At 41.9% G+C, this 11582-nt stretch overlaps 1 protein-coding gene across 3 annotated transcripts; it reads left to right on the top strand.

Annotated features, from left to right (window-relative positions):
• On the top strand, positions 1 to 11341 carry LOC132380517 (histone H2B 1/2-like). 3 transcript variants are annotated; one of them, XR_009507797.1, is made up of 3 exons: positions 1 to 377; positions 932 to 1141; positions 10378 to 10452. XR_009507797.1 is itself a non-coding variant. In XM_059949395.1 (3 exons), exon 3 carries the CDS (start codon positions 10499 to 10501, stop codon positions 10868 to 10870), a length of 372 nt encoding a protein of 123 aa, XP_059805378.1. In that variant the 5' UTR covers positions 382 to 803; positions 932 to 1141; positions 10378 to 10498; the 3' UTR covers positions 10871 to 11341. The 3 variants fall into 3 exon arrangements, 1 of the variants encoding a protein (XP_059805378.1); XR_009507798.1 differs by having other exon boundaries at positions 1057 to 1141; positions 10378 to 10448; XM_059949395.1 differs by lacking the exon at positions 1 to 377 and adding an exon at positions 382 to 803 and having other exon boundaries at positions 10378 to 11341.
• Positions 11342 to 11582: the final 241 nt, after the last annotated feature.

The following is an 11582-nucleotide window of genomic DNA, read 5'->3' as shown; positions in this document are numbered from 1 at the left end:
ACCGACGAAATGCCTGAGCAGAAGGTGGCTCCCAAGAAGGGCGCTAAGAAAGCGCTGCCGAAGTCTTCAAGCAAGTCCGGCAAGAGGCGTAGGAGGGTGAGGAAGGAGAGTTACGGCATCTACATCTACAAAGTGATGAAGCAGGTTCATCCCGACACCGGCATCTCCTCCAAGGCCATGAGCATCATGAACTCGTTCGTAAACGATATTTTCGAGCGCATCGCCGGCGAGGCTTCCCGCCTAGCCCATTACAACAAGCGATCGACCATCAGCTCTCGGGAGATCCAGACGGCCGTGCGCCTGCTGCTGCCCGGTGAGCTGGCCAAGCACGCCGTGTCGGAGGGAACAAAGGCCGTGACCAAGTACACTAGCTCCAAGTGAGAAGTGCCGCCAAAACAAACCAAAAACCCAAAGGCTCTTTTAAGAGCCACTCAATCTTTCTTTAACAGAGCTGTGTTTTTTCTCATGTTATCTGAATTCAATTTTAATATCAAGCAGAATTTTGTCAACTGCAAGCTAAACTCCAACTGTAGTTCGAGAACAACTCGTTCATAACATGATGTAGTTCACATAATGACCGGGAACAACAACTGAGAATCCAATTTTATTCTGAGTACAGATGTTGAATTAAATCGCCACTTAAAGCAATTTTAGCTACGCTCAAACATTAGAGGTGCCGGACTTCAGTAATGAGTTAATACGGAGAATTGGTCGACAATCAAATCTGCCATCATTTGATTTTAGAATAGATTTGAACAGGATTTTTGGCGGGCTATTGTCAAGTTTAAGTTTATTTTCGGCTGGTAAGCAGTTACGTACTTGCTTTTGATTTTAATTGGTATATATGTCGGCTCTCTGATTGGTTAATTTGCTCTCCATTGAGCTAGGGTGTTGTTGCACCGATGCTGAAAGTCTCACTGTATTCCCACAGGACACAAAAAAAAAGGCAAGAGGACCGGAAGCATTTCCTTATTTTCTGGGTGTTGCTGAGCTTGTTGAAATGAATGGACAAAATGTACAGAAACACGAAAATCATACCACTTTTATCTTCTACAGGTTATATTTTTTCTAAACAAGCCGTGTTGGGATGTACCGAGGTGGTTTTGATCAATTTTCTTTTCACTCCGGTTCCATATTAAAGGTTAGTATGTAACATTACAACATAATGTCCTGAATAACTGATACAAACCCTCTTAAGATTTGTACTCAAAACTCCGAAAACTACACCGTAAATCATGGTGCCATCCGCAAATTTATTGATCGGTATTACAGTCTGATAATCGTTGATGTAGTTGGAAAACCTACACTGACCCAGCTCTGATCCCTGCTTTCGAGGAGAGATGATTCAGGTGTAGAAAATTATTATGGGTTGACATAGGGTCGGTGGCAGAGAGCTTCCCCCATATCGGGAGTAGATCGACCTGCAGGACATGGGAGGTTAGTTGAGGGTGAGTAACTGGAACACCCTACCAGAGAAAGGGGTGAAAGCAGAGTCCCTGGTGAAGCAGCTGAGTGCTGATAAGACAAACCCAATGGCACTTTTAAGGGCCACTTACAGTTTTCGTGGAAGAGTTGTACTCATAATTCGATATTAGATCACTAGAAGCTTGTCTGCAACGTTTTACACTTGGAGGTAAATGCTTCTGTTGATGAACCTTTCCACTGCTTCATACAATTTCATTGTCACTGTTCCTGCCCATTGCTCTAATACAGACATTTTGCGCTCTCACTTCAGTCAGTTTGTCACAATTTTCTCACACAAAACTTTACACATAGAGCAGATAGAGATGAAGATGTTTGCTGTTGTTGAAGTGATTTAATAGCTGTGAGTATGATGTATTAACTATTATATTTCAACTTTATAGAACTCTGGTTTTGCCTCATGGACTGCTGTATACAGTTCTTTTTGCTTGATTATAAGAAGGATGTTGAGGCTTGGAGAGGGTGAGAAAAAAGGATTACAACACATTTCCCAACATATACCAATGATATTAAAAATGATTATGATTCTGAATGTTGACTGAGTTAGAAGGCATGGGCTGCAATGAGAGGTTGGACAAAATTGGGTGGTTTTCTTTGGAGTGGCAGTGATTGAGGGGAGGTCTGATATCTTTATAAGATTGCGAGAGACATTGAGTAGACAAATAATAACTTCTCAGGGTGGAATTGTCTAATACCAGAGACAATCATGTAAGTGGAGCATTTCAAAGGCGGTGTGTGGGTTTTTTGTAACAGAGTATTGTGGATGCTGGGGTGATGGTAGAGGAAGATATATTAGATAGGTTAGATGGGATATCTATATAGATATATTAGATATTCAGAGAGTTTAGATAGGTACATGAATGTAAGGAAGGATATGGGTACTATAGAGGCAGACATTTATTTGTTCATTTGGTTATTAATTTAATTAGTTTGACAAAACATTGTGGGCCATAGAGCCTGTTCCTAAAATGAGCTGTTCCATGTTCAATATTCCATCCTTTCTTACATAAGGGACTCATAACTGCTCACAATATCCCAAATGCAGTTTGACCAGTGCTTCACAGAGCCTCAGCATGACGATCCTGATGTAATTTTTTATGCAGAAAGTCTCAGCCTGAAATATCAACTGTTTGTTCCTTTCCAGAGATGCTGTCTAACCAGCTGAGATCTTCCAGCATTTTGTATAAGTTATTCACGATTTCCACCATGCAGAATCTCATTATATCCTTGCTTTTATATTTGAGTCCTCAGGAAATGCATGTGAACATCACATTTGCCTTCCTTACCACCAATTCCAGCTGCAAGTTAAGTTTTACAGAATCCAGCATGAGGGTCCCCAGTCTTTTTGCAAATCTGAATTTTGAAGTTCCTAAACATGAGAGATCCTGCAGATGCTGGAAATCCAGAGCAACACTTAAATAAGAATGCTGGAGGAACAAGGCAGGTCAGGCAGCAATTATGGACATCAATAAACCGTTGGCGTTTCAGACTGAGACCCTCTTTAGGACTGAAATGAGAGAGGGAAATTGCCATAATAGATAGGTAGGTGGTGGTTGAGGGTGGTAGTAGGAACAAGGAATGGCTAGACAGTTATTGGTGATGGGTATGTGGAACAGCCCATGTTCCAAGCCTTCACAGTAATGCTGCCCGTCTCATCTTGCACCACATAATGATTGCATTGGTTCTGCTTCATGCACCCATGCTGAGCTTCTCAATATCAGGTAGTAATTGGGGGGGGGGGGGGCAAGGGAATTACAGATGAATGAAAATATTGTTTTGCATTAATCTGTACTGTAAAAGAAGCTAGCAGTATGATAGGAACTGGAGGGTGTAAGGGGACTTAAGTGAATACATTTGATACTGGAGGGAGAGGGTGCTTAGGCAACTAGAATGTCTTAAGGTGGTTAAGTCAACTAGACCAAATGGGATCTGAAAAAGTCAGCTGAAGAGATTGTGGAGGCATTAATAATGATCTTTCAAAATTCACTAGATTCAGGAATAGTTCCAGAGGTCTGTATAATTGAAAATGTCATTCCACATCTTATGAAGGGAGGGAGGCAGAAGAAAGGAATTTATAGACTGCTTAGTCTAACTTCAGCAGGGAAGATGTTGGAGTCCATTTTCAGAGTACTTGACGGCACATGATAAAATAGGCCAAAGTGCACAGGGTTTTCAAAAGGAGAAATCTTGCCTGACAAATCTGATGCAATTCGTTGAGGAAATAACATGCAAAATAGATAAAGGACAGTCAGCAGGTGTTGTTTATTTGGATTTTCGTAAAGGTTTCACAAGTTGCTGAATATGCAGTTGCTTAAGAAGGTAAGAACCCATGGTATTATAGGAATGGTATTAGTATGAATAGAAGATTGTTCAACTAGCAGGAGGCAAAGAGGGGGAATGATGGAGGCCTTTTCTGGTTAGCTGCAAGGTTTGTTCATGAGACTGCTCATTTTCATGTTACATGTAAATGATTTGGATGATGGAATTGATGGTTTGTGGCCAGGGTAATGGATGATAAAAATGTAGGTGAAGAGGCAGAAAGTTTTGAAAAAGCAGGGAGTCTGCAAAAGGACTTAGAGAGATTTGGAGAATGGACAAAGAAGTTGCAGATGCAATATACTGCATGAAAGTGTATGGTAATGTACTACGGTAGAAGGAAAAAAAAAGAATGTACAAAGACATGTCAGTTGCAATAGAGTGTTCTGAAGTGTTTGGTCATGCACTTTAGTAGGAAAATAAAATGGCATAGACTGTTTTTTTAAGGAGGGAGAAGATTCAAAAATCAGAAGTGCATAGAGACTTGGGAGTACTTGTGCAGGACACTGTAAAGGGTATCTTGCCAGTTGAGTGAGTAATAAGAAATGGAAATTCAACGTTAGTATTGATTTTGACAGGATGAGAACATAAAAGCAGGGATGTAAAGTTGAGGCTTTTTTTATAAGGCAATGGTTAAACTGCACTTGCAGTATTGTGAGCAGATTTTGGCCTATTATCTAAGAAGAGTTGTGATGGCATTCAAGAAGGTCCGGAGGGGGGCTCACAAGAATTATTCCAGGAGTGAAAGTGTGAATGTATTCTGAGCATTTGATGGCTCTGGGCCTCAGCTCATTGGAGTTCAGAAGGATGAGGGGTGATCTTATTGAAACCTATCAAATATTATAAGGCCTCAATACAGTAGATATGGTGAGGATGTTTCCTGTAGTGGGTGAGTCTTGGATTAAAATGGCATAGCCACAGAATGGAGAGATGTCTACTGAGAACAAAGTTGAGGAGGAATTTCTTTAGCCAGTGGGTAGTCATTCAATGGAATTCATTGTCACAGACAACTGTGGAGGGCCACATATTGGGCATATTTAAAACGGAATATGATAGGTTTTTGATTAGTCAGGGAGTCAAAGGTTACGTGGAGAAAGCCGAAGAATATGATTGACAGGGATAATAACTCAGCTATAATGGCATGACAGACCAAAATCGATGGACTAAATGTCATTAATCTATTCTGAATCCTCTTTCCTATAACGCAACAACCAGACTTGAATGTAGTATTCCAGAAGAGGCCTAACTACTGTCTTAGACTCTAATCCAGAGGCTGAACTGGACTTTCCTACTCTAACCATCTTTGGCTTCTGGTTTTTGGACTTATTGGCATTCTGAATGCTGATACTTGCTTTACATGTTTGCATGAATAGATTTGTTGTTTTTTTTATCTCTCTCCAGATTGGTGTTGGTTTTTTCCTAAAATTGTGTTTTGTGTCTGTCATTTACACGCAACCCTGTAAAAATATAAGCAGCAATAGAACACACCTGGAGAGAAAGAAAAAAAGGGAGGGGGGGAAAAACCTAAATATATCAGGGATGGGGTAAGAAGGGGAGGAGGGGCATTAACAGAAGTTAGAGAAGTCAATGTTCATGCCATCAGGTTTGAGGCTACCCAGCTGGTACATAAGGTGTTGTTCCTCCAAACTAAGTGTGGCTACATTTCCCACTCACCTCACTTTTTTTCTTTCTCTCTCTGCCCATCACCCTGCCTGTTCTCCATCTCCCTCTGGTGCTCCCCTCCCCCTTTCTTTCTCCCTAGGCCTCCCGTCCCATGATCCTTTCCCTTCTCTATCTCTGTATCCCTGTTGCCAATCACCATTCTGGCTCTCAACTTCATCCTACCTCCTCCAGTCTTCTCCTATCATTTTGCATTTTCCCCTCCCCCTCCTACTTTCAAATCTCTTACTATCTTTCCTTTCAGTTAGTCCTGACGAAGGGTCTCGGCCCGAAACATCAACAGTGCTTCTCCCTATAGATATAGAAGGAACTGGTTAGACAGCACTTGCAGTATTGTGAGCAATTTTTAGGCTATTTAAGAAGAGTTGTGCTGGCATTTGAGAGGGTCCAGTGGAGGCTCACAATAATGATTCCAGGAGTGAAAGTGAGATTGTATTTTCTGCATTTTATGGCTCTGGGCCTCGACTCATTGGAGTTCAGAAGAATGAGGGATGATCTTATTGAAACCGATCAAATATTAAAAGGCCTGAAAAGAGCATATGTGGTGAGGATGTTTCCTGTAGTAGGTGAGTCCAGGACCAAATGGCACAGCCACATATTACAGAGATTACTATTGAAAACAGAGATGAGGAGAAACTTCTTTATCCAGAGGGTAGCTATTCAGTGGAATTCATTGTCACAGACAGCTGTGGAGGTCAAGTCATTTACCATATTTAAAATAAAATATGATAGTTTTTGATTAGTCAGGGAGTCAAAAGTTGCAGGGACAAGGCCAAAGAATGCGATTGACAGGGATAATCGTGGATATGATGGAATAACAGAGCAAAATCAATGGATTGAATGACTTATTTCTGTTCTAATGGCCTAAATCTGTTCTGAATCCTCTCCAAAGTCTTCAAATCTTTCCTATAATACACCAACCAGACTTCAATGCAGTATTCCAGAGGAGCCCTAACTAGTCTCTTGGGCTACAATCCAGAGGAGCCCGAACTTGGCTTTTATACTCGCGGCTTCGAGGTGTATGATCTCAATTTCATTCTGAATGCTGTTGCTTGCTTTATTGTTTGCATGAATAATTTGTTTTATTTTCTCTCTATAGATTAGGAGTTCATCTTTTTTTTTAAATTGGGTTTTGTGGCTGCCTGTAAGCAGATGAATCCCAAGATTGTATAATTTATACATACTTTGATTAGAAAATTGTCTTTGAGGCTTTGAGAAGGCTGAACTAGATTTTTGATCAGCACTGCAGAGGAGACTTAACTGGTATTGTAAACTCTACTCCAGGGAAGGGCAAACTAGACATTTGACTCAACTCCGCAGGAGTCCTAACTAGACCTTAGACTCCACTCCAGATAAGGTCTAATTAGAGTTTTAGGCTACTCCAGATATGGCCTAACTAGTTTTGTTTTTATCCTGAAGAGGTCTAAGCTACTGCAGTGGAGGCCTACCTAGACTTTTAGATTCCATAGCAGGTCTAACTGGAGTTTTTGACTCTACTCCAAGGGAAGTCTAGAAAGTACTCCATAGAAGGCCTAACTAGACTTATGGACTATTCCAGAGGATGCTCAGACAGTACTCCAGAGCTGGCCTCAGTATATTCCAAACTAAAACTACAACATAACTTCCTGACTCCTGCAGTCACCTCAGCTGATCAATTCAAGCAAGTAAAACGCCTTCTTTACCAGGTGAACAACATGTGTAGCCATGGATTCGGACTCCAACATCCCTCTGCATATCAACATTGCTCAGAGGTTTCATAGGTAAATTTAATGTCAGAGAAATGTTTAGAATATACATCTTGAAATGTTTTTTTCTTCACAACCATGCATGAAAACAGAGGAGTGCCCCAAAGAATGAACAACAGTCAAATGTTAAAACCCCAAAGTCCCTCCCACATGTAAGCAGCAGGAAGCAACAAACCTACTCCCCCACCAGCAAAAAGGAAGCATCAACACCTGCCACCGAGCACTCAAGTGTGCAGCGAAGCAACAGGAAAATCACGGACTTGCAGTTACCCCAAAGGCTGCATTGTTCACCCAGATTCGACGTACCACAGGTTCTCTTTCTCCCCAATAAGGGAGAAAGAGGTGTGTCCGTTTTCACAGTGAGTGGGGAGACATAACAAACAACTCGCTGGTTTACTGTGTTAAAAGTCCACTGCGTTGCTTTTTTCGAGCTCTGTACCCAAAGAGCTCGAGTCTCTGGGCACAAAGCTGCAGATATTCTGACTCACCGATGACATTCAGGTCTCCTGTTGTGATAATGACCTTCGATCTGGCCATCTCTGGCGGTCCAAAATCCTAGGCCTCCAAAGCCGAGCCACACACTTAAACCAAGCCCCTGGTGTGCAGAACAGCAGCCAGTCCTGAAACCCCAAGAGTGTGTCCCATTCCCGCAAAGAACCATAGTTAGCATGTAACTTCAGGTCAGGGTCTTCCAGAAAGGGAAAAATAAAGATATTAAAGATGGAAATAGAGCTATTTCCAAAGACAAGGGTGTTGCCAAACACTGTGTACTTTCCTTGCACTGCACACTCTCTTAAGATATAATGATATATTCTGCATTTTGATTTTGTTTTTCCTTTTCTACTACCTCAATGTACTTGGGCTTAGAATTACTCTCGTTGAATGAACTTGGGGATCTAGGCATGTATATCGATTTCTCCTTCAGGTAATTATTTTCCCTCTCCCATCCCTCTTCTGTTCCTCACTCTGTCCCCTTATCTCTTCTTCTCATTTGCCTGTCACCTCTGCCTGATGCCCTCCTATTACCTTTCTCCCATGGTCCACACTCGTTTCCTATGAGATTACTTCTTCTCCATCACTTTACTTTCCCCATCAACCTGGCTTAACGTATCACCTTCTAGCCATTCCTCCTTCCAATCTCCCTACTTTTTTTTTATTCTGGCATCTTCCCCCTTCATTTCCAGTACTGAATAAGGACTTTGCACTGTAATGTTGATTGTTCATTCATTTCCATAGAAATGACCCGCTGAGTTCCTCCAGCATTTTGTGTATGTGTGTGTGGATTTCCAATTTGCAGAAAGTCCTGTGTTTATAACAATATGTTTGACTGAGAGTCTCTTATGTGATTAACTGGACTCTGAAACATTGCATCATTCCTCAAATACAATCTACTTTATTGAGTAAATTGTTTTGTATTATATAGGGAACAGCTTGGCCCTTTCAGATTCTGAAATCTGAAAAAAACATTGCTATTTTTATTCTGAAATCAATTTGCTGTATACCGATATTGGTTTGATAGATACTGCACTTTTGAATTGCATCAATTTCCTGTTTAAGTATCAATCATAACGCATAATGTATGTATTAGAGGCCAATAAGGCTTGAGAATTAGTGAAATAACTGTCACTGAGTAGCTGTTACCCTTGAATCATTTGTTTCCATCTTTATCATGCTATTCTTGGTGACCTTGATTCAGGAAAGTTGTACAAAGAAGAGTTAGGTTTTCAAGGGTCACGTTCACCTGTCTAATTGCACTATGTCCACACACTGTCTCTGACAGTTTATCATTGTGACTACAGCATAACTGAACTTTTACACTCACAAAGGCTGCACAGAGGGAAGCCCAGCTCTTGAAATTTTGTTTCAGCTTGTGACTGTACAGTGTCTGCCCTCAGTTCTATCACCAGTCTCTGGCTAAAGAAATTCATCCTCATTTCAATTCTATACGATCTTCTGTATATTCTGAGGTTGTTCCAGCTGGTCTCTGACTCCCCCACTACAGGAAACATCCTCTCCACATCCACTCTATCTGAGACTTCCAACTTTCAATAGGTTTCAATGAGATCCCCCTCATTCTTCTAAATTCAAGTGAGTACAGAGCTACTAAACTCTCCTCAAACATTAACATCTTCATTCCCATGATAAATCGCATAAATCTCCTCTAGATACTCTCCAATGCAACATATCCTTTCTTAGATAACAGGCTCACGGTCCTCCAAGCTGTCTGACAAATGCTTTGCTATGCCTCAATATTATTTCCTTGCATTTATATTTTAAGCATCTTGACATACAAATTAACTTTTTGGAAACTTGTGTAAATCCCTTTGCCCTTCTGATATCTAAATTTTCTCCATCAGCCCCTGCTGCCTTTGGTCACGAAGTAAGCAGTACAGGTCCTTAACAGTGTTGCCAAGCAGGGAATCCTGGGATCTAAGGTCATAGCTCCTTGAAAGTGGTTCCATCATCAGGGACCGCCCCCACCCAGGACATGCTCTCTTCTCACTCTGCTATCAGGACAAAGGTAAAAGAGACGAGTCCTCACACCGTTAGTTTCAGTAATGGTTTTTATCCCCCAAACATCAGACACTTGAACCAAAGGGGATAAATTCACTTCATCATTGAAACGTTTCTACAACGTGATCTCACTTTCAGGGCACATTCAACTCATATTCTCAATATATATTGCTTATTAATTATTAATATTCACTCTTAATTTTTTATTTGCTCAATTTGTTTATTTTGCACACTGGTTGAATGCCCAAATTGATAGGATCTCTCATTTACTCTACGAAACCTAGTATTCTGTTTTCCATTTATTGAGTATGCCCACAAGAAAATGAATCATGCTTCTAGATGGTGACATACATTGTACTTTGATAATAAATTTCCTCTGAACTTTTCATCTGAGTGTGAGTTCATTTCATCTGCATTTGTATTTTACGTTTTCCATTGTTTAATGTCAGCCACAACCCTCTCTTCCTCTTATCCCTTCGGTCGCAATAAATGCCACCGCGGACAGTCACGGGTTGGCAAGGATCCCGGCCGCAGACTGGGAGCGGCTTTAGCTTGGTAGAGCGAGCGATTGTGATTTGTTCCCTCTGATGTCCAAGTACAGGATTTGTCGTAAAAATACCGATGTGATTCGTCTCTCCAGGCAGCCAATGAACATGCACTGCTTCTCCATTCCTTGATTAGCATATCGCCGTCAGCGCTTCCTATTTAAAGGGCGCTCCGCCCATCATTTTGCCTAATTGAGTCTGAACACGACTGAAGAAATGCCGGATCAGAAGACTGCTTCCAAGAAGGGCGCTAAGAAAGCGCTGCCGAAGCCATCAGGCAAGTCCGGCAAGAAGCGCAGGAGGGTGAGGAAGGAGAGTTACGCCATTTACATCTACAAAGTGATGAAGCAGGTTCACCCCGACACCGGCATTTCCTCCAAGGCCATGGGCATCATGAACTCGTTCGTGAGCGATATTTTCGAGCGCATCGCCGGCGAGGCTTCCCGCCTAGCCCATTACAACAAACGATCGACTATCAGCTCTCGGGAGATCCAGACCGCCGTGCGCCTGCTGCTGCCCGGGGAGCTGGCCAAGCACGCCGTGTCGGAGGGAACAAAGGCCGTGACCAAGTACACCAGCTCCAAGTGAAGAGTGCCGCCAAAACAAACCACAGACCCAAAGGCTCTTTTAAGAGCCACTCAATCTTTCATTAACAGAGCTGCATTTCTTTGTCATATTCTGTGAATCCCATTTCAATGCCAAATGGTTCTTTGACGAATATTTTGCGAAATCTGCTGGCTAAACTGGAGCCGTAGTTGGAGAAGAGCAATGAAATCCCCAGATACATCTGTAATATTAGCTACACTCAAACATTAGATGTGGTGGACGTCAGTAATGGGTTAATGCAGAGAATTAGTCCACAAGCAGATCCGCAATTATTTGATTTTAGATTAGGTTTGAACAAAGGATTTTTGGCGGTATGGTTTCAAATTTCAGTTTATTTTCGGCGGGTAAACAGGTACTTCCGCGCTTTTGATTTCGTTTGGTAAATAAGTCGGCTCTCTCACTGGTTGATTTGCTCTCTGTGATGTACTTAAGCGTTGTTGCACCAATCCTGAATGTCTCATTGCATCCCCACAGGACATACAAGAAGGCCGAGGACAGGAAACATTTCCTCAATCTCTGTTGCTGCAGAGCTTGTTGAAATGATTGAACAAGTTAAAACTGGCGGGAAAGCTCATCCTCGGCTCAGTTCTCATTGCGCCGGGTTCACCGGCTCTTCAGAAAGTGCAACTTGAGCCGGTGGATGCCGGAGCCTCGGTCTTTGTGGCTGCTGTGCTCGAGTATCTGACGACTGAAA

Source organism: Hypanus sabinus, chromosome 24, assembly GCF_030144855.1.
Source record: "Hypanus sabinus isolate sHypSab1 chromosome 24, sHypSab1.hap1, whole genome shotgun sequence".
NCBI lineage: Eukaryota > Metazoa > Chordata > Chondrichthyes > Myliobatiformes > Dasyatidae > Hypanus > Hypanus sabinus.
Note: the sequence above shows the minus strand (reverse complement) of the source record. Positions and strands in the feature narration are given on the sequence as shown.

Excerpts from the sequence above, each read along its gene's own strand:
- LOC132380517 (XM_059949395.1), top strand. The coding sequence starts at position 10,499 with ATGCCGGATCAGAAGACTGCTTCCAAGAAGGGCGCTAAGAAAGCGCTG.